Source organism: Pristiophorus japonicus, chromosome 17, assembly GCF_044704955.1.
Source record: "Pristiophorus japonicus isolate sPriJap1 chromosome 17, sPriJap1.hap1, whole genome shotgun sequence".
NCBI classification, from domain to species: domain Eukaryota; kingdom Metazoa; phylum Chordata; class Chondrichthyes; family Pristiophoridae; genus Pristiophorus; species Pristiophorus japonicus.
This window is the reverse complement of record NC_091993.1, coordinates 117,641,990-117,665,251: the sequence shown is the minus strand read 5'-3', so window position 1 is coordinate 117,665,251 and position 23,262 is coordinate 117,641,990. Positions and strand designations below refer to the sequence as shown.

The window sequence follows — 23,262 nt, the reverse complement described above, 5'->3', positions numbered from 1 at the left end:
GTCAGTCAGGGCTCAGTAGGTAGTACTCACCTCTGAGTTAGAAGGTTGTGGGTTCAAGCCCCATTCCAGAGATTTGAGCATATAATCCAGGCTGGCAGTTCAGTGCAGTACTGAGGGGGTGCTGCACTGTCAATAGGTACTATACTTCGGTTAAGATGTTAACCCCACCTGCCCTCTCAGGTGGACAGAAAAGATCCCATTGTTTGAAGAAAAGCCATGGGTTCTCCCATTGACCTGGCCAACATTTCTCCCTAAAAATTCCAGTGATCTGGCCATTTATTTCATTGCCATTTGTGGGAGCTTGCTGTGCGCAAATTGGCTGCCACAACTCCTACATTACAACAGTGACTACACCATAATTACTTCACTGGCTGTAAAGCGCTTTGGGATGTCCTGAGGTTGTGAAAGTTATTTTTTTTCTTCTTTCTTTAAAAATGTAATGCCAGCCACAGAGGATTACCCATGGATTGTGTTGCTGAGCAAATTAGACATCTGTTGAATCAATGACTTGAAAAATATCCATTATTAATTTATTGCACAGATTATAATGCTTGTAAAACTATTACCGCTGTCTTTTTTAAAAAAACAACATAAACGTTCTCAGCACCACACTGAAGTAGCAGATTCAATCACATGCTTTCACCAACGCAGCATCTAGAGATACTACAAAATTTAACAATCAAACCTGCAGGGATTGAGTCAGGAGGAATTTGTTTTATTGCAATTATAGCAGTTGTAAAAAGTTTCATCTGTTCTTCTGGTTGATTTGAACTGAATGAGTAAATGAGTACACCACAATGTATAATTAGTTTGCACAAAAGCAAAATGCTGCGGATGCTGGGATTCGGAAATAAAAACAGAAATTGCTGGAAATACGCAGCAGGTCACGCGGCATCTGTGGAGAGAGAAACAGAGTTAACGCCGGCGATTTCACCACCCACAGCGAGTCTGGGGTGGCCGACATCGGTAGCAATCGAAGCAATCTTCCGTTGATGGGGCTTTTTAAGCCCACCTTGCGAGGTTCCCGGCCAATTAACAGGAAGCTCGTCTGATGAGGCGTCAACAGCCGGTTTCGTTAAAGGGATCATGCCCACATTGACTTTGACAGTTCTTCTGTCAGTGTTCTGCAGCATAGCGGTGCTGCAAATACTGACGAGCACTGCACAGAGGTGCACGGCTGCACCTGGGCTCTCCCATCACCCTCCAAATGCTTATGGAGGGAGTCACAGCATGCAAGGAGATCCTCTTCTGTTCCAATGGGCGGGAAAGGCTTCCCAGGACACCAACACAGCCTGATTGCACATTCCACAGGAGGGCACAAGCAGGGATGTCGTCAGGAGGACCTGGCTGCAGTGACGCAAACCTTTCAATGATCTCAGTAGATCACAAAATGTTACTGCAAAGCCACAATCACCTCATCTTGCTGTGCCACTCATCACACCCCCATCACTCTGCCTTCTCCACTCTACCCCTGCACATTCTTACACCAACTTACCTTGCACCTCCACCTATCCCTCTCGTTTTATCTACAATATCTGTTCCCCATCTTAGTAGCCAATCCTCACACTCATCCTTGTCCAGTCATTCCAACTAACAATACACAAAGGGTAGGCACTTGGGTCCTTTAGCCAATGTTCATATAAAGTTTATGTTGATGTGTTGTCAAACATTGAAATCTTTATTTTGAACACTTTGCCTCTTGATTTGTGAGCACCTTTGGAAGTGGCTTAGTGAGTTGCAGTGAACAGTGAGACATAAGGGTACCTCCCACAATGGTGATGAGTGTGAAAGGAATGGCTTGGCTATTGCAGAGATGCTTAATGGTGTTGGTGTGGGTTGGTGCCAACCTGGCGCATCATGTGGCAGCCAGGGTGTACAACGTCAAGTGAAGTAAAAGTGGCCATGGTGAGGCCATCCCTGGCCTCCCGGGTGACAGTGTGGTCGGATGTTGATTCCCTATGTCCTGTGTAGTATCAGTTGATTGCTGAGAAGGTTGGTGGCGTTGCTGGTGTGTTACTGATGTTGGTGTAAGGGCTGATCGTGGTAGGATTCTGAGGACCAAGGTGAGAATTTTTCAAGGGCACCGATGCTGTTGGAATAGATGGCAGGTGAGGTTGAGATGACAGAAGCGATCTGTCAATGGTGAGCGAGGTTGCACCAATTAGGTAATTGTGAATAGAGAGTTCACTGCAAACACCCAAACTGCATACAGCTCAAAAGTTTCTTCCAAATCCTGAAGGCTTCAGCTTCTGACATTAGAAAGTGAACAGCTGTGAAATGGTAGCTTTTATACCACTTTTGCAGCTGTCACCTAGCCAAAGTAATGGAGAGTCATGGAGAACCCGACTCCACTTACCTGGCGTCTTCCTCAAGGGACGGCAAACTCGTCAAAGGGTTGGTAAAATAGTAAATGCCTGCTTTTAATCCTCTTCAGTAGTATTCAATTACCTGTTAACTACCTTAATTAACTAGCCCACGGCTTGGTGACGGGTCTGCGATCCGCAGGCACACCAGACAGTTGGGAACCTGACAGAGAGGTGGGTTCAGAGAGGGATCCCGTCCCACAAAATCAGGGCCATTTTGACAGCGGGTCCACCTCCAAACCCGCACTCGGGGGCTGGGAAGATTCCGGTCAACGTTTCAGGTCGATGACCTTTCGTCAGACTAGAAAAGGTTAGCAATGTAACAGGTTTTCAACAAGTACAGAGGCAGGGAAATGGGGGAAGGGAGGAAAGAACAAAAGGGGAATGTCCGTGATGGGGTGGAAGGCAGGAGTGATTATATGACAAAAGGGGTGATGGTGCAAGACAAAAGGAGATGATAATGGGACAAGTATGTTGATTGAGAGATAAATATTGGCCAGGACACCGGCGATAAATCCCCTGCCCTTAGAAATAGTGCCATGGATTCTTTTACGTTCACTTAAGAGAGTAGGCAGGGCCTCGGTTCAACGTCTCATCCGAAAGGCGGCACCTCCGCCAGTGCAGCACTCCCTCAGTACTGCACTGGAGTGTCAGTCTAGATTTTTTTGTGCTCAAGTCCCTCGAGTCTCAGAAACACAAGCTTGCTGAAGATGCTAAACTGGAAGGAGCAATGGTGTTGGAGGGAACAGCTCAGACGTTACAGAATGAGTTGGACAAAATAAGTATGCAGGCAACTGAAATTCAATGCAACTGAAATGCAAAGTAAGATGCAACAATAAGCAAGACAGGTACCACGTGAATGGTTTGCCGAACATCTAGCATTAGCATAAATTGCCATTTCAGAGTCCCATGGAGTATCAAGTGATGGAGGTTCTCTGTTGTTTGATGGGGGCTAGGTGACACTGTCCTTGTTGTTAACTGAGTGCCTGGCCACCTCACTGCTCCGTGCTGTCGATTTCTTTTGAAACTACACTGTTGCATACGTGATTCCATTTTCGTCGTTACACAGCTGGGCACTTCCCTCGTTGGGCATTTCTGCTGAGCTACGTCGAAGGTGCTTTACACTTGCATATACAGTGCTCCCTTCCGCTGCTGAAAATTGCTAAAATAAAAAAAAATACAAGATCCAATTTATCTCTGATTAACTTGAATGGTGGTTTGTGCTGTTATGAGGTAAAATGTATTTCTAGATTGTTGCATATCAGTTTACAAAGTATTAGAAAGTACGACAAATTATTTACAGCACAGAAACAGGCCATTCGGCCCAATGGGTCCATGTCGGTGTTTATGCTCCACATGAGCCTCCTTCCACTCCTCTTCATCTAACCCCATCAACATACCCCTCTATTCCTTTCTCCCCATGTACTTATTTAGCTTCCCCTTGAATGCATTTATGCTATTTGCCTCAACTACTCCCTGTGGTAGCGAGTTCCACATTCTGACCACTCTCTGGGTCAAGAAGTTCCTCCTGAATTCCCGATTGGATTTATTAGAGTCTTATATGTATGGCCCCTAGTTCTGGTCTCGCTCGCAAGTGGAAACATCTTCTCTATGTCTACCCGATCCAACCCTTCTATAATCTTGAAGACCTCTTTCAGGTCACATCTCAGTTTTCTCTTTTCAGAAAAGAGTCCCAGCCTGTTCAATCTTTCCATAAATTTTTAATTTTCCAAGAAAGTATGGTAACACATTACATATCATCATCTCATAGGCTAATAGTGATCCTAAATCAATATTAACCACATCTATATTTACAACAACAACTGTTTAAAATGTACAAACTGAGCATGTGTTTCGGCGTGCATAACCTTACATTGATCTACATTCATGTGAACCTCATCTGCATTGCACACATGATTCCCTACATAGAGCACCTCCAATGTAGTAAAATGTCCCAAGAAGCTTCACAGGAGCATAATCAGTTAAAAATTGAAACCAAACCAAAGAAGGAGATATTAGAGTAGTTGGCCAATAGCTTCTAAGGTTTTAAGGCAAAATATTTTAAAGATCATCTTAAAGGAGGAGAGAGCAGTGGAGAGGTTTAAAAGGAGAGAATTCCAGCGCTTAGGGCCTAGATGTCTGAAGCCAAGTCCGCCAATGATGGGGTTAAGGAAATGGGGGGTGCATAAGGCCAGAGTTGGAGGAACGCAGAGTTCTTGGAGGGCTGGAGGAGGTTAAGATGTTAAAATAATGCATGTGCAACATCCTGGCCCAAAATCCTAATTTTCAGTTTCATAATTTCCAAACATTATTCAGAGAATCCATACTTAATACCCTTACCCGATTATCATGAAGAGTCTTGTGACCTCCATGACATATTATGCAGTCTGTATCTGAAAAATTATAACATTACTGTTGAAAGAGCTATAACAGGAACAATTAATATGTTTAAAATGTACAAACTGAGCAGGTGTTTCAGAGTGCATAACCTTACATTGATCTACATTCATGTGAACCTCATCTGCATTGCACACATGATTCCCTACATAGAGCGAAAAACTGCTCTGGTTATTCTGCACAATATTCAGAAAGCACGGAGGTAACTTTCACCTTCACTGACTGACGCAGCAGATCATCTGCCTGTTGCGGAACTCGCCCGATTATCACCCATTGATTTCTACAAGGCACTCTGCCAGATTATCGCCCAGACGTGAAGGTGAAAATTAGCTCCCCATGTGTTTAGGGTTTTACGAGACAAAGAGATGTTGAATCAGTTTGGGTGGAGATAAGGAATAATAAAGGGGAAAAAGTCGCTGGTGGGTGTAGTCTATATGACCCCTAACAGTAGCTACATTGTTGGTTGGAGTATAAATCAAGAAATAATGGAGACTTGTAAAAAAGGAACATCAATAATCATGGGCGATTTTAACCTTCATATTGATTGGACAAAGCAAATTGGACAGGGTAGCCTTGAGGAATAGTTCATAGAGTGTATCCGGGATAGTTTCCTTGAACAGTTGCAGATCTAACTAGGAAGCAGGCTATCTTAGGTCTGGTACTGTGTAATGAGACAGGATTAATAAAAATAATCTCCTAGTAAAGGATCCTCTAGGAATAAGTGATCATAACATGGTTGAATTTCAAATTCAGTTGGAGTGTGAAAAAGTTGGATCTCAAACCAGTGTCATAAGCTTAAATAAAGGAGACTACAAAGGTATGAAGGCAGAGTTGGCTAAAGTGGACTGGGAAAATAGATTGAAGTGTGGGACAGTTGATGAGCAGTGGCAGACATTTAAGGAGATATATCATAACTCAACAAAAATATATTCCAATGAGAAGGAAAAACTGTAAGAGAAAGGATAACCATCAGTGGCAAACTAAGGAAATATGGGATGGTGCCAAATTGAAAACAAGAGCATACAAAGTGGCCAAGACTAGTGAGAGACCAAAGGATTGGGTAACTTTTAAAAGCCAGCAAAGAATGACTAAAACAATGATAGAGAGTGAAGATAGATTATGAAAGCAAATTAGCATGGAATATAAAAACAGATAGTAAGAGTTTCTACAGGTACATAAAAAGGGAAAGAATGGCTAAAGTAAATGTTGGTCCCTTAGAGGATGAGATACAGCACCAATAAGTAATCTCACCCAGAAGGACCACAAGGGTAGCAAGTAATGACCAAATGCCCTACTAGAGCAGTCGGGGTGCTTTTCTGAGATTCAGGTCAACCAAGGAACTTTATGCTGAATCTAACTCATCTGTTATCAGACCTGGGAGTGTTTAATGCTGTCTTTGGATGTAAAGTGTTGAAAGGAATGCCATTCCCAAGTACTAACACACTTATCTTGATAAGGGCAAAATTCACTTAAGAAATTCCCAAAATAGACAGACATGCACTTTACTGGACTTGAACCCTTCCAATACCAGGAGCAAAAAGTTACTACTAAATTCTGCTCACATCATACCACTTGACTATTGAATTGATTTTTATTGCTTAAAATTGTTCAAATTGATATTCATAATGACCTAGTAGGTTTAACTATATATTCAAGATAGCTATCATTAAGATTTCCTAATCAGCATGAGCATATCAGCACATGACCTTTTCTGCACGTTTGGGCATTCAGAACTATATATGAACACACCAACTATGTTCTATTAAACCAGACCTGATGCACGTCACCTGAAGGATCAGAAGAGATTCAGTTGTGCTGTATTAATGAAAGGTGCACTTTTCTGACACAATGAGCCAGGAGTCCCAGGCCAATTTTCTCCTTGCCATACTGATAATGCAGTCTAAAATGGGGTACTGAAGTTGCATGTTCAGCCATGAACTCATTGAATGGCGGTGCAGGCTAGAAGGGCCGAATGGCCTACTCCTGCACCTATTTTCTATGTTTCTATGTTCTAAAATGCATTTACTAAGCTTGGTGATGTATTTTTATCTTTTTTTATATACTGAATACTAGTTTAGGTTCCTGATTCAGGATAGGATTGTATGGTAATGGACTGGGTCAAGGGCTAAGACTGCCCCCAAAAATATTTTTTCTGCAACCAGTAGGTGTTCTTAGCTGGATTTCATAATGGGTACACAGAGGAAGGAGTGATCAGCATTTGTCATATAGATGTTGAATTAGCGTGCGGCAGCCCGGCCCGGAAATCGGCCCGGTCCCGGCCTGCAAGACCATCAGGGGCCATTGGAGGGAGCAGCGTGCAGCGGCATACCACTGCAGGGAGCAGCGCGTGCTGCTGCAGGTGAGCAACGGCTACGAAGCCAGGTTGCTGATTGCAGTGCGGGCAGGCACAGCAGGAGGGGCGAAGGAGCGGCAAGAGTCTGTAGAGGGAAGTTGGCGGGGCCCAGGAGAGGCGAAGGCCTGGGGCAGCACGGGCCAGCCCACACTGCGATATGTGTGCGCGCTCGGTCTGTGCAGCAGAGCTGCTCTCCAGTTAGACTTGGGTAATCCTTGCCACTGGACCAAGGCCTAGCTCTGTCAAGCCCGTGTGGTGGCTGGTGTGCAACGGCCACCACACGTTAAGAAAATCCAAGCACATGCATCTTCCAGCCTTCACGATGTAGTTTGGGATCTGGAATATTAGGTCCTTAATTGAAACACCTGTGAACTCATCCCTTTTTGGCGTGGAAGCAAGTCATCCTCAATACGAGGGACCGCCTATGATGATGAGAGGATGAGACTGGGGAATTAATAATGGGGAACAGGGAAATGGCAGAGACTTTGAAGAAATATTTTGTATTGGACTTCATGGTAGAAGACACTAAAAACAACCCAACAGTGGATAATCAAGGGTCTATCGGGAGGGAGGAACTTATACAATCACTATCACTAAAGAAGTAGTACTCGGTAAAATAATGGGACTAAAGGTAGACAAGTCCCCTGGACCTGATGGCTTGTATCCTAGGGTCTTAAAAGAAGTGGCTGCAGAGGTAGTGGGACCAAAATTCACCGTCACCGAAGGGACGGCTACCACGGAGTTTGGGCAGGCGACCGAAAAAATCGATCAGCTGCCGTGGTTGAATGATTTTCCCTCCCCGAGCCATATTCAGCTCGGGGGGAGATTTAAGCGGTGTGCGCTTCCGCTGGAAACGATGCAGTGAAGCCGCTGTAAAGGAGACTTTCCAGCAGAAAGCTGTGCAGCGTGCGGGCCGCTGGAAAGCGGCAAGGATAGGGATTTTCAGCTGCAAAAAGGTAAGTCTTTTCCCAGCAGCGTCCTCGCGAGGTATTCGAGTCGGTGCTCGAACGGGACACCGCTGGAGTGTTGCCGTGATCCCTATTGGTAGGGAAATAGTTTTATTAATTTTAGTGTTTTTATTTAAGATTACAGCACCCACTGTATTTATAAGAACATAAGAAATAGGAGCAGGAATAGGCCATACGGCCCCTTGAGCCTGCTCCGTCATTTAATACGATCATGGCTGATCTAATCATGCACTCAGCTCCACTTCCCTGCCCGCTCCCCATAACCCCTTATTCCCTTATCATTTAAGAAACTGTCTATTTCTGTCTTAAATTTATTCAATGTCCCAGCTTCCATAGCTCTTTGAGCCAGTGAACTCCACAGATTTACAACCCTCTGAGAGAAGAAATTTCTCCTCATTTCAGTTTTAAATGGACGGCCCCTTATTCTAAGATCATGCCCCCTAGTTCTAGTCACCCCCATCAGTGGAAACATCCTCTCTGCATCCACCTTGTCAAGCCCCCTCATGATCTTATACTTTTTGATAAGATCACCTCTCATTCTTCTGAATTCCAATGAGTAGAGGCCCAACCTACTCAACCTTTCCTCATAAGTCAACCCCCTCATCTCCGGAATCAACCTAGTGAACCTTTTCTGAACTGCCTCCAAAGCAAGTATATCCTTTCAGAAATATGGAAACCAAAACTGCATGCAGTATTCCAGGTATGGCCTTACCAATACCCTGTATAGCTGCAGCAAGACTTCCCTGCTTTTATACTCTATCCCCTTTGCAATAAAGGCCAAGATTCCATTGGCCTTCCTGATCACTTGCTCTACCTGCATACTATCCTTTTGTGTTTCATGCACAAGTACTCCCAGGTCCCGCTGTACTGCAGCATCTGCTTCAAAATTAATTTCTTCAGATTCCCCATTGGCGGAAGGGTTGAGAACCAGAGAACACAGATTTAAGGTGATCGATAGAAGAACCAAAGGCGACACGAGGAAAAACTTTTCACGCAGTGAGTGGTTAGGATCTGGAATGCACTGCTTAAAAGGCTGGTGGAGGCATACTCAATCAAGGCTTGTGAAAGGGAATTAGATAACTAAGGCCGGGGTATTGAGACATGCTGAAATGCTCATGCAGAGAGATGGCATAGGCTTAACTGGCCAATTTCTAAACCCATGTTGAAATTTGCTTCCTGCAGAGCTCAGGGGAATATTTGCTGTTACTGAACAAGAGTAACAACTTAATTATTCTTTCATATTTTACACATCTAGACTAGGATGTACAACATACTACAATCGTAGGTGTTAGTTGTTTGCAACAAACTATGTTCTCTTTATATTCTGCAGCAAATTATTGACATATAATGAAATGATTGTAGAAAAATAGAAACTCACGCTTCTTGTTTTGCATCAGGTACAAAAGTCGGCAAACAGCAAGCACAACAATAAAGGCCCCCGGCACACCGAGCACAATGTAAATCAGCCTGTGGCACAGAGAATAGGAAAGGGTCAGCGCTGGTTCTCCATTGATTCTTGGCTATTTGTTTAAAGAAAGAACTTGCATTTATATAGCATCTTTCATGGCCCCAGGACATTCCAAAGTGCTTTACAGTCAATGAAGTACTTTTGAATGTACTGCTGTAATGTAGATAACACGGCAGCCAAATATGCACACAACAAGGTCCCACAAACAGCAATGTGATAATGACCAGATGATCTGTTTTTTTTAGTGGTGTTGGTTAAGGACAGTAGGGAGAGCTCCCCTGCTCTTCTCCAAATATTGCCATGGGACCTGTTACATCCACCTGAGAGAGCAGATGGGCTCTTGATTTAAGGTCTCATCTGAAAGGCGGCATTCTGACAGCACAGCACTCCCTCAGTACTGCACTGGAGCATCAGCCTAGATATTGCGCTCAAGTCCCTTCTGACTCAGAAGGTGAGTGTGCTAACACTGAGCCATTTTAATGCGTGGTAAGTTTCATACACAACAAACACAACGAAAGAATACCTGGTGATACCTGACAATATAGAAGCAACAACAGTTTGATGCACTATCTGGATTTGAAAGTCAGATGATCTTCATAGTCAAATTTATATAATAGAACAGACACAGGGATATGCCCTAAAATAAAGTGCATAGATTTTCAACATTTGTTACATAATTAACATTTATCTGGTAAATTTATCTGGCATATGCAGGAAATCTGAAAGAAAACCAGAAGTTTCTGGAAACACTCAGCAGGTTAGTCGGCAGCTGTGGGGTGAACAGATATCTTTAGGTTCTGGTGTGAACTAGAATTCTGAAGAAGTCTCTGCACCCGAACCATAAATGTGTCTGTTTTCTTCACAGACCGGCCTTGTGTTTCCAGCAGTCACTACTTTTGTTTGACATTTAGTTGATGCATTGACAGTCATTTTCCAACATTCCATAGACTCTGGATCAGTTCCTATGGAGCGGAGGGTAGCCAATGTAACCCCACTTTTTAAAAAAGGAGGGAGAGAGACAACAGGGAATTATAGACCGGTCAGCCTGACATTGGTAGTGGGTAAAATGATGGAATCAATTATTAAGGATGTCATAGCTGCGCATTTGGAAAGAGGTTACATGATAGGTCCAAGTCAGCATGGATTTGTGAAAGGGAAATCATGCTTGACAAATCTTCTGGAATTTTTTGAGGATGTTTCCAGTAGAGTGGACAAGGGAGAACCAGTTGCTGTGTGTGTATTTGGACTTTCAGAAGGCTTTCGACACGGTCCCACACAAGAGATTAATGTGCAAAGTTAAAGCACATGGGATTGGGGGTATTGTGCTGACGTGGATTGAGAACTGGTTGTCAGACAGGAAGCAAAGAGTAGGAGTAAATGGGTACTTTTCAGAATGGCAGGCAGTGACTAGTGGGGTACCGCAAGGTTCTGTGCTGGGGCCCCAGCTGTTTACATTGTACATTAATGATTTAGACGAGGGGATTAAATGTAGTATCTCCAAATTTGCGGATGACACTAAGTTGGGTGGCAGTGTGAGCTGTGAGGAGGATGCTATGAGTGATTTGGATAGGTTAGGTGAGTGGGCAAATGCATGGCAGATGAAGTATAATGTGGATAAATGTGAGGTTATCCACTTTGGTGGTAAAAACAGAGAGACAGACTATTATCTGAATGGTGATAGATTAGGAAAAGGGGAGGTGCAACGTAACCTGGGTGTCATGGTACATCAGTCATTGAAGGTTGGCATGCAGGTACAGCAGGCGGTTAAGAAAGCAAATGGCATGTTGGCCTTCATAGCGAGGGGATTTGCGTACAGGGGCAAGGAGGTGTTACTACAGTTGTACAGGGCCTTGGTGAGGCCACACCTGGAGTATTGTGTACAGTTTTGGTCTCCTAACTTGAGGAAGGACATTCTTGCTATTGAGGGAGTGCAGCGAAGGTTCACCAGACTGATTCCCGGGATGGCGGGACTGACATATCAAGAAAGACTGGATCAACTGGGCTTGTATTCACTGGAGTTCAGAAGAATGAGAGGAGAATCATAGAAACATTTAAAATTCTGACGGGTTTCGACAGGTTAGATGCAGGAAGAATGTTCCCAATGTTGGGGAAGTCCAGAACCAGGGGTCAAATTCTAAGGATAAGGGGTGAGCCATTTAGGACCGAGATGAGGAGAAACTTCTTCACCCAGAGAGTGGTGAACCTGTGGAATTCTCTACCACAGAAAGTTGTTGAGGCCAATTCACTAAATATATTCAAAAATGAGTTAGATGTAGTCCTTACTACTTGGGGGATCAAGGGGTATGGCGAGAAAGCAGGAATGGGGTACTGAAGTTGCATGTTCAGCCATTAACTCATTGAATGGCGGTGCAGGCTCGTAGGGCCAAATGGCCTACTCCTGCACCTATTTTCTATGGTGTTTTCTCCTTATTACCATTGCAACTTCAAAGACCCAATTCCTTAGTGTTCACATTGAACTACAATTTCTGCTGCTTGTTGCCTGCAGCTCGGGCTAATAATATGGAAATGAGTTATGTTCATTGAGTATTTACATCACAAGCACATTGGGTGAAATATATAGCCACAGAATATGAATCGGAGAAAACCTCCTCCAAGCCCTGACTTAAAACGGCATTACTAAAAACGAGTCCCCTGCCATCAACATCCTCGGGGTCACTGTTGACCAGAAGCTTAACTGGAGCAGCCACGCCAACATTGTGGCTGCAAAAGCAGGGAAGAGGCTGGGTACTCTGCAATGAGTGGCTCACCCACTGATCTCTCTGAGCCTCTCTATCATCTGCAGTGCTCAAACCTGGAGTGTGATGGAGTACTCACTTTGGATGGGTACAGCTGTAACAACACTGAGGTTCACCACAATTTAAGCCAAAGCAGCCCATATGGTCAGTGCCCTGCTGCTGAGCTCAATATCCATCCCCTTCATTAATGGCGCACGGTGGCTACAGTACATACCATCTACAGGACACACTGCAGCAATACCCTCATCCTGAGAATCTGTTGAAACAACTTGCCCAGCCCTAACTTAAAATCATCTCTGAGCCCAGTGGTCTGTACCATCAAGGCAAGCAACATCATGCGAACACCACCTCCTCTAAGTTACACACAGTTCTGGCTTGGAAATAGACTGCTGTTTCTTCATTGTTAGATCAAAATCATGGAGTTTCTTACTTAACACCATTGATCAGCAGATCAAGAAGAAGGCCCAGCGCCATCTTCTCAGGGCAACTAGTGACGGGCAATAAATGTGACCTTGTCAGCATTGCCCAACTCCCAAGAAGAAATTTTAAGAGAAGAAACTTCCTGCAATTGTAGTGAGCGACACTGAGAATTGGACCAAAGCTGTAAGATGTTGCTCACTGGTGATATCAAGGGCTCTGCAGATATATTGCTGCTATTGCTCACTTTCACCAACAGAAACTTTACTGTCAGCCCCACACCAGAACAGATATCGGCAAGGTAAGTTTGATAAGTGCAACTCATCATACACCATGAGAGTAGGTTAGTGGTGAAGTAATCATAGTGAATAATGCAAAGAGCACCATCTGAGGGGCAGCAAAATGGAGGTGCTTAATTCTTATTCTTATTTCCAACAAAGACAGGACCTTCATTAGGAAGCTAACACAACAGCATAATGTAAACCCAGCCACCTTTTTCATTCTGATGAGCTACATTCCAAAATAAAAAGTGATTTATCACCCCTTATGCCAAAACTATTAAAGAACATTTAATCTCTCAGATGGAAGCAATGCCAGTTAAAACACCAGTAATGAGAACATTGTACCTTTTAATAGATTTGGATCCTGAAGATTGTTTTTGATTATCAGTGAAAATTATATTTTTACTTGTGGAATGTGTAGTTGTTGAAGTAACTTCACAAGAATATTCAGGTCCTATTGAAACAAGGAAATAATATTCAGATTCACCTCATTTTCACTTATAGTCAACCAAGAGAGCACGATTGTCAAATGGACCCTCGTTACTTGAGTAAAAGCCTGGTTGATATAATGGATTTGGATGATTTAATTTCGGTATAATTTCCCCTCTCTGGTAATAAGGGGAAATGCTGCTGATATCTGGCCACGGCTCATTGTTACTGATAATTTCTGTTTCTTTTCCATATCTGAGAGTTAGTGGCAGAGTTACTATTGTGGCAGTTAAAGGGCCTCTTACACTGTTCTAATGATGCGCAACGAAAGCTCGAGGAATGGCACCTCATCTTTCGTTCAGGCACTTTACAGCCATCTCCAGGGGCAGCACGTGCCAGCCCACACTACAATATGTGTGCGCACTAGATCCGTGCAGCAGAGCTGATCTCCACTCGTCCTGGTTAACCCTTGCCACTGGACAAGGACCTAGCTCTGGTTACAGCCATCTGGACTCAACATCGAGCTCAACAATTTCAAACTATAATAACTGCCTCTATTTTTTTATTTTTTAATGTTTTTTCTCTTTTTCACAGCAGCTGTTGATGATTCTGCCATCTCCATTTACACCCTATCTAGACTCACCTTTTCTTTCATAAATTGTTCCATTCATAGAATAGAATCATAGAAATTTACAGCACAGAAGGAGAACATTTCGACCCATCGTGTCTGTGCTAGGCGACAACGAGCTATCCAGCCTAATCCCACTTTCCAGCTCTTGGTCCGTAGCCTTGTAGATTACGGCACATCAAGTGTGCACATCCAAGTACCTTTTAAAATGTGGTGAGGGTTTCTGCCTCTACCAACCTTTCAGGCAGTGAGTTCCAGACCCCCACCATTCTCTGGGTGAAAAAATACTTCCTCAAATCCCCTCTGAACCTCCTACCAATTACTTTAAATTTATGTCCCCTGGTTGTTGATCCCTCTGCTAAGGAAAATAGGTCCATCCTAACCACTCAATCTCGGCCCACTCATCATTTTATATACCTCAATAAGGGCTCTCAGCCTCCTCTGTTCCAAAGAAAACAATCCCAGCCTATTCAATCTTTCCTCATAGCTAAAATTGTCCAGTCCAGTCAACATCCTCAAAAATCTCCTCCATACCCTCTCTAGTGCAATCACATATTTTCTGTAATGTGGTGACCAGAACTTCACAGTACTCTAGCTAACTAGTAACTAGTGTTTTATACAATTCAAGTATAACCACCCTGCTCTTGCATTCTATCCCTCAGCTAATAAAGGCAAATATTCCATCTGGCTTCTTAACCACCTTGTCTACCTGGCCTGCTACCTTCAGGAATCTGTGGACATGCACTCCAAGGTCCCTTTGTTTCTCTACACTTCTCAGTGTCCTACCATTTAATGTACATTCATTGCCTTTTTAGCCCTCCCCAAATGCATTACCTCACACTTCTCTGGATTGAATTCCATTTGCCACTGTTCTGGCCACCTTACCAGCTCAATGATATCTTCCTGCAGTCTACAACTTTCTTCTTCATTATCATCTATACAGCCAATTTTTGTATCATCTACAAAACTTCTGAATCATACCCCCTACATTCAAGCCTACACCATTGATATATACTACAAAAAGCAAGGGACCTAGTACTGAGCCCTGCAAAATCCCACTGGAAACAGCCTTGCAGTCACTAAAACACCCATCAAGCATTACCCTTTGCTTTCTGCCTCTGAGCCAATTTTGGATCTAACTTGCCACTTTACCTTGGTCTCCATGTGTTATGTATGTAAACATTGTAACTGTAAGACTTGCCACCAGAGGGCACAACTGTTGGAGGCCCAAGGGTCACCTGCACACCTCGTGCAAGGGAGTATAAAAGGTTGCACTCTGGAGTTGTATTAAAGAGACTAAGGTCACATCAGTTTTAGCTCACAGTACTCAGTCTTGTGGAGTTCTTTCATACCTAACACCATGGGCTTTTACTTTCGTGACCAGTCTGCCATGTGGGATCTTATCAAAAGCCTTGCTAAAATCCATATACACTACATCAAATGCACTACCCTCATCGACCCTCCTAGTTACCTCCTGAAAAATTTCAATCAAGTTAGTCAGTCACGACCTTCCGTTAACAAATCCATGCTGACTGTCCTTGATTAATCTGTGTCTTTCTAAATGAAGATTTATCCTGTCCCTCAGAATTTTTTTCAATAATTTTCCTACCACTGAGGTTAGACTGACTGGCCTGTGATTACTCGGTCTATCTCTTTCTCCCTTTTTAAATAAAGGTACAACATCAGCAGTCATCCAGCACCACACCTGTTGCCTGAGAGGATTGGAAAATGATGGTCAGAGTCTCTGCTATTTCCTCTTTTGCTTCTCTTAACAGCCTGGCATACATTTCATCCGGGTCTGGGTATTTATCCACTTTCAAAGTTGCTAAACCCCATAATAATTGCTCCAGAACTAGCTTTATTTCATCTAATATTTCACACTCCTCCTCCCTGATTACAAAGTCTGCATTGCCCCTCTCGTTTGTGAAAACAGGTGCAAAGTATTCATTAAGAACCATACCAACGTCTTCCTCCTTTAGAGATTACCTTTTTGTTTCTGATCGGCCCTACTCTTTCCTTAGTTATCCTCTTGCTGTTAATGTATTTATGAAACATCTTTGGGTTTTCCTTGAATTTACTTGCCAAAATTTTGTCATGCTCTCTCTTTGCTTTCCTAATTTCCTTTTTAATTTCACCCCTGCACTTACTATGCTTCTCCAGAGTTTCTGCAATATTGAGCCCTTGGTATCTGTCATAAACCTCCCTTTTTTTCATTCTCCTACCCTGTATGCCCTATGACATCCAGGGGGTTCTAGATTTGTTAGTCCCACCCTTTTTCTTTAAGGGAACATACTTGCTCTGAACATTCAGGATCTCCTCCTTGAATGCCTCCCACTGCTCTGACACTGATTTACCTTCAAGTAGCTGTTTCCAGTCCACTTTGGCTTAATATCATCTCAGCTTAACAAAATTGTCTTTTCCCCAATTGAGAACGTTTATTCCTGGTCTATCTTTTTCCTTTTCCATAACTACCCTAAATCTAACTGAATTATGATCACTAGCACCAAAATGCTCTCCTGTTGTTACACCTACCACCTGGAGGCTTCATTCCCTAAAACTAAGCCCAGAATCGTCCTCTCCCTTGTTGGGTTTACGACATACCGGCTAAAAATGTTCTCCTGAATGTATTTTAGGAATTCCGCACCTTCTATACCTTTCACACTAATTTTATCCCAGTTAATATTAGGATAGTTGGAAATCCCCCACTATTATAGCTTTATAGTTTTTGCACTTCGCAGCAATTTGCCCATATCTTTGTTCTTTTATCTCCCTCTGACTGTTTGGGGGTCAATAGTACATTCCCAGCAGTGTGGTCGCCTGTTTTTTTGTTGTTCAGTTCAACCCATATGGCCTCATTTGATGATCCTGCTAACATATCATCCCTCCTCACAGCTGCAATTGTTTCTTTAATCAATACTGTGACACCCCCCCTTCTCTTTATCCCCCTCTCTATCCCGTCTGAAAATCCTGTAACCAGGAATGTTGAGCTGCCATACCTTCCCTTCTTTCAGCCATGTCTCAGTAATAGCTATAATATCATACTCCCAAGTGTCTATCTGTGCTCTCAGCTCATCTGCCTTATTCCCCAGACTTCTTGCATTGAAATATATACCATTTAGCACTGCCAAAACTCACTTGTTTATTTTCTAGCCTTTATTTCCTCTGCCTTCCAAATTCACTTTCTACTTTTCTACTTTCCAATTCCAGCTTTGCTTCTCTCCCTTCTGAATCTATTCTCAGGTTCCCATTCCCCTGCCAAGCTAGTTTTAACCCTCTCCAACAGCACTAGCAATCTCGACCCTGCGAGGATATTGGTCCCGGCTCTGTTGAGGTGCAACCCATCTGGCTTGTACTGGTCCCATCTCCTCCAGAAACGGTCCCAATGGCTCAGGAATCTAAAGCCCTCACTGCTGCACCATCTCTCTAGCCATGCAATCATCTGCTCTAAGCTATTTCTGTACTCACTAGCACATGGCAACTGGAGTAATCCAGAGATTACAATCTTTGAGGTCCTGCTTTTTAATCTCCTAACTCCCTAAAATCTGCCTGCGAGACTTCATCCCTCTTTCTACCTCTGCCATTGGTACCGATATGGACCATGACCTTTGGCTGTTCAATCTCTACCCCCACCACAGAAAGTTCATTACCAACTCCTTTTGCCTTGCACCATCATCCCTTTTCTTTCTTAATCTCTCCTGCCTTCCACCCTATTACAGACCTTCCCTTTTGTTCTTTCCTCCCCTCCCCCCTTTCGCTCCCTGTACATTTGCTTAAAAACCTGTTACATCTTTAACCTTTTCCAGTTCTGATAAAGCGTCATCGACCTGAAACGTTAACTCTGTTTCTCTCTCCGCAGATTCTGAGTAATTCCAAGTTAAATCACCAGAAAATCTGTTTCTTGGTGATGTTGGTTGAAGGATGAATGCTTACTTGGACATCTGGAGCACTTCCCTATCCTTCTTTCACTAGTGCTATGGAATCTTTTACATCCACCTGGGGGCAGATGGATCCTCAATATAATTTCTCGTCTAGAGAACTGCATCTCCAATAGTGAAACACGAAATCAGTGCGAGGACAGTGATTTCTTCTGGAACATGCCTTGAACCCTCAATCTACCTGTATCAGAGGCAAGAGTGCTACTAATTGAGCCACTACTGACATGTACAGCACAAATGCAGTTTACAGGTGAGATTTCTACCTGCTGCTGACATCCTTCTTCTCTGACAGCTAAAGCAAGTGAACACATTAGTATACGGCCAGAGTCAATATTTGTATATGTTAATTACTGCACAGGAGAAAATGCATTTCTCTTTGTTTTCTGACCATTTCGATGTTTCTCAGCGCAGAAACTGGTGAACATATTGCTTACCTCTCTGCAAAAAATTAAACCGATACATTTAAATAGGCTAAAGTCCTCCTTAATTCAGAACCCAGGGTCATGGTTTGATGATGACTGAATAAGTCCATTTTTAACTGTTGAGGGATCCAAATGGAGTGAATTTGGCCAGTTGCAGTTGCTCAGTGACTGAAGGCACTTAACCAGCGACCAGTTTGGATAGACATTTATTTAAAACATTCATTGATCATATTGTTTGTTTAAAGTAACACTTACCAAGAATTGACTATATTGTGCGTTCAAAGTAACACTTACCAATGCCACTGATTTGTGTCACATAACTGCAGCGCTTCCCTGCTCTGTTGAAGACTGACACATCGACCATTTCACTGGATTTCTCGCCCTGATTATTTGAGGCTGTGCAGTAATATTGATGATGTTGCTGTTTGAAGGATTGACAATGTAGATCCAGTTTATTGGTGTCAGAGATCTTTGAACCTTTAGTCGGGGTCTTTTCATACCATTTGTACTGAATGGGAAGGGATCCCTGGACAGACTCACAGGAGACTGACACTGAGCCCCCAAAACATGAGACATTTGGTGGCGATAAATATCTAAGTACAGGAACTGACACGGATTCTGTGGGAAAGAAACAAACATTCAGATACTGAATGAACATTTAAAAATCAAACACTCTCCAATTTTCAGCACTTCTGCATCTCAGCCAGGGCCTGCCATGTTGGAATCTCACCAGCATATCTCCCTCTCCATGTCTCTCCATTCTCCCAGCAGCCTGAACTACCATGTCTGCCATTATATCAGAACATAGCAGGGCTCCAGATTGGGACAGCAGCAGTGATACTGAGGATGTGTCAATCTGAAAATCAGGGCTAACAATTTCTCTCAGTAGCAGGTAGCCAGCCTCCAATGCTGTTTCATTGTTTGACTCTTGGATGTGGACTAGTTATAGAGAGTCCCAGAAAACTACAGCAGAATACGACGCAAAAAAACTGGCAGATATCTGTTACATGTTTTGTGGCTTTCGATCACTTTTCTACTCACACACTTAGATCCATTGAAAAATGAACAGGAAGGCCTGAACATAGAAAAGGGAGTAGGCCTTTCAACCCATCGAGCCTGTTCTGCTATTCAATTAGATCTCGGCTGATCTGTATCTTAACTCCATTTACCCGCCTTGGTTCCATACTTTTACCTAACAAAAATTGGTCAATCACAGTTTTGAAATTTTCAATTGACCCCCAGTATCAACAGATTTCTGGGGTAGAGAGTTTGAGAGTTCCACTGCCCTTTGTATGAACAAGTGTTACCTGACATCACCCTCAAGATGCGCTTCAGTTGCCTGGACAGATCCGGAGGCGCCCTTCAATGCTCACCAGCCTGGGCCACCAGAATGATGGTGGTTTGCTGCGCTCTGCACAACACTGCGCAGCAGCGAGATTGGAGCTGCAGGAGGAACAAGGAGCTGAGCACACGTTGTCTGCGGACCATTCCGAGACAGAGGAGGAAGATAAGAAGTGGAGCAGGAGGAGGAGGAAGAGATTGTGACCCTAACGTAGCACCAGTCACTCACACTGCTGTCCCCGATGCCAGTGTTTCCCTTATAGCTGTACGGTTCAGTCAGTTACCACCACATCCAACGGCTGCTCTCAACTGCCCCCGCACCCCCCCCCGCCAATCCCACTGACACAAAACAGACCTGCTACCCACCAACCACCCATTGCCCATCCCCCCATTGCTCCCCGTCAATTCATGTCTTCCCATTCATTAACGAGCAACTGAAAAAAAACAGTTTCCACCCAGCAACCAGGAATGGGCAACAAGGGAAAGTGGTGCAAAGTAAAATATTTTAAGTAATTCTGCTAAAGAACAGAAACTTAACAACATAACAATTTCTCAAACGCACATGTGCATAGGCTTGTGCAACTGCAAAACTTTTCACTTTTCCTATCGCTCCTATGTGGTGCAACATTTATGACTTCAGCAGAGATAGAGATAAGCTACTCGGATCCCTGCTCTGACTGCTGAGTGGTCGCTGTCCTCTGTGTTTGGAGCCCACGAGGGCCCCGCCAAAAACTGCTCCACCTGCACCTGTGCAGGGGCAGACTCAGCCATCGGGAGAGGAGGCAGCATGTCGGGTACTGACTGAGGGGTGGGGTGGGACGGTGGTGGAGAAGTGGGAGCACTTTGATTGGAGTCCCCACTTCATTGTCACTTTTCATCATCATCCCTCTGATGGCCCAACCACACTTCACGCCTACCTCTCTACTGGTGAGTAGCTTGGTGCAGATCAGTGATGTGCTGTAATGACAGGCTAAGGTGTCTGCCATCCTATTTAAGGCACCAAATATGCTGGCATCCAAAGTCTGCATGGCCATGGTTAAGGCTTGCATGGAGTTGGCCATTCTATCCATGGAAGAAGACATCCTCACAATGCCCTGTGACATCAACTCACTCATGCTTGAGGTGGACTCCTCTGAAATTGCAGACAGTGTTATGTTCAGAATAAATCCACAGGACAAATTGCAAGATTAAACTGTTGTGACCTTGGTCTCTTTATTCAGACTTCAGAGTGGGGAAGCAGCATGGTGAATCAACTTTTATATCTGCATGCCCCAGGTTGCACAGGTGACCCTCAGGTCCCCCACAGGTGTGCACCCTAGTGGCAAGTCTTACATTTTGGTAAGGTTTACATACATACATAACAGACAGTATGTGTGGGAGACCTGTCAGTACTTCGCAGATTTTCTGCTGCCCCTCAATGATTATCCTTTTCATCGACGGCCCCCGGGATACAGAACCTGTGTCCAGCTGAACAGGGTTTGGAGAGTGCTGTGCCCTCCGAGGCTGTCCCTGCCACTGGACCCACCAAAGTGTGAGTATCTGTGTTGGTGCATGGTAAGCATGAGTCCTGTGATGGTGCACCCTCAGAAGGAATCAGCTCCTCGTCCGTGAGGTCCACTGACTGCTGCGGCAGGTGTGAAGGCCCTGGCAGAGAGAAAAGATATGAATAAGCACTGACAAGGTAAGAATGTTACAATTTATCATTATGATGATGCATCTTCTAAGTGAAGATCCTTCTACATAACAACAGATATTGCTGCTGTCTTCTTATCTGTGATTGACACTCTTCCTCCCCATCCATGTTGATCATTTGTTGTTACTACAACTGAACATTGGTGAGTCCAGCCCTGACACCAATATTTCACATGTGACTGGTACCCATGGTCATAATGACATTCTATGGTGATTGTTTTTCCCACAATTCCTCTTACTAGTTTATTTGCCTACAATGCACCTGAACCTGAGGAGACATCATTTCAGAAATTGAACAGGAAATAACTGCTTAATACAAACAGTTACGATTTAATAAGAGTACAGAGGAATTTCTCCACTACATCTATTGATATAGGTTTGTGATGAAAGAAAACATTAATACTGATATGTCCTTACTATACAGTATAAATGCACACGAGGCCCATACTTGAGAGAAGGTCAGTCTGTGACCAGTTACCTTTATTACCAAGATCACAAGAGACTGAAGGTGGGTGGAGCTTCCCCTTTTATACCGGAAAGTCCAGGTTAGGAGTGTCTCACACAAGTTCACCCCCTGTGGTCAATGTTCTCAAGGTGTACAACTTAGGTCAGCTTATACATGGGTTACAATGATAGTTGAATACATGACATCACCTCCCCCCCAAAGCCTTATTGGAATCACAGGTTAAGTCTCTCTGGTGGTTTACGCTCCCTTGTAGAGCGCCTGAGTTGGGGCTCCGGTTGTTGGGCGCTGGCCTGAATGTCTGCTGTTTGCGTTGCCTCAGGCCTGTCCGGACTGCCCACAGTGACTGGGCTCTCCTCCACTTGGTTCCGGTGTTCGGTCACATATGGTGGAGTAAACTCTATGTCGTGTTCTTCCTCTGCTTCTTCTATCAGGTTGCTGAACCTCCTTTTAGTTTGATCCACGTCTTTGCGGCAGATTTGTCCATTGGTAAGTTTAACTACCAAAACCCTATTTGCCTCTTTGGCAATCACAGTGCCTGCAAGCCATTTGAGCCCTGCAGCGTAATTAAGGACAAAAACAGGGTCATTGACATCAATACATCGCGCCCTCGCATTCCTGTCATGGTAGTCACATTGTGACTGATGCCTGCTCTTAACAATTTCTTTCATAGTAGGGTGTATAAGGGAGAACCTGGTTTTGAGCGTCCTTTTCATTAGCAGCTCTGCAGGTGGAACCACTGTGAGCGACTGTTGTCGGGATCTATTGGCCAACAGGAGGCGTGATAAGCGGCTTTGTAGAGAACCCCCTTGGATTCTGAGCATCCCCTGTTTGATTATCTGCACTGCTCGTTCCGCCTGGCCGTTTGAGGCCGGCTTGAACGGTGCCATTCTGACATGGTTGATTCCATTGCCTGCCATGAAATCCTGGAATTCAGTGCTTGTGAAGCACGGGCCATTGTCGTTGACCAATTCGTCCGGTAGACCATGGGCAGCGAACATTGCCCGTAGACGTTCTACCGTGGCCGAGGATGTGCTTGAATTTAAAATGGCACACTCAATCCATTTGGAGTAGGCGTCTACTACAACCAAAAACATTTTTCCCATGAAAGGACCTACGTAGTCCATATAGATGCGTGACCATGGCTTGGCGGGCCAGGACCAGGGGCAAAGGGGGGCTTCCCTGGTTGCCTAGCTCAACACACATGTTGCACCTGCGAACACAAAATTCCAGGTCTGCATCTGTCCCTGGCCACCAAACGTGTGACCTGGCAATTGCCTTCATCATGACAATGTCCGGGTGCTCATTGTGTAGTTCTCTGATAAACACCTCTCTGCCCTTCTGGGGCA

The 23,262-nt window shown here is 44.1% G+C and overlaps 1 protein-coding gene and 1 long non-coding RNA gene across 2 annotated transcripts in view; one reads left to right on the top strand and one right to left on the bottom strand.

Moving 5' to 3' along the window:
* Positions 1–18,398, top strand: part of LOC139228051 (uncharacterized) — a 73,730-nt gene extending 55,332 nt beyond the window's left edge. The window contains exon 3 of the long non-coding RNA XR_011587493.1: positions 17,917–18,398. This is a non-coding gene — a long non-coding RNA (uncharacterized lncRNA). The remainder of the gene's footprint in view (positions 1–17,916) is intronic.
* A 284-nt stretch (positions 18,399–18,682) lies between these two features.
* The window catches only part of LOC139228036 (CMRF35-like molecule 8), a 37,031-nt gene continuing 32,451 nt past the window's right edge, over positions 18,683–23,262 (bottom strand). Inside the window, exons 2-3 of the mRNA XM_070859186.1 lie at positions 21,507–21,701; positions 18,683–19,063 (exon numbers count right to left, since the gene is read on the bottom strand). Of these exons, the coding sequence (XP_070715287.1) occupies positions 18,683–19,063; positions 21,507–21,701 (576 nt within the window). The remainder of the gene's footprint in view (positions 19,064–21,506; positions 21,702–23,262) is intronic.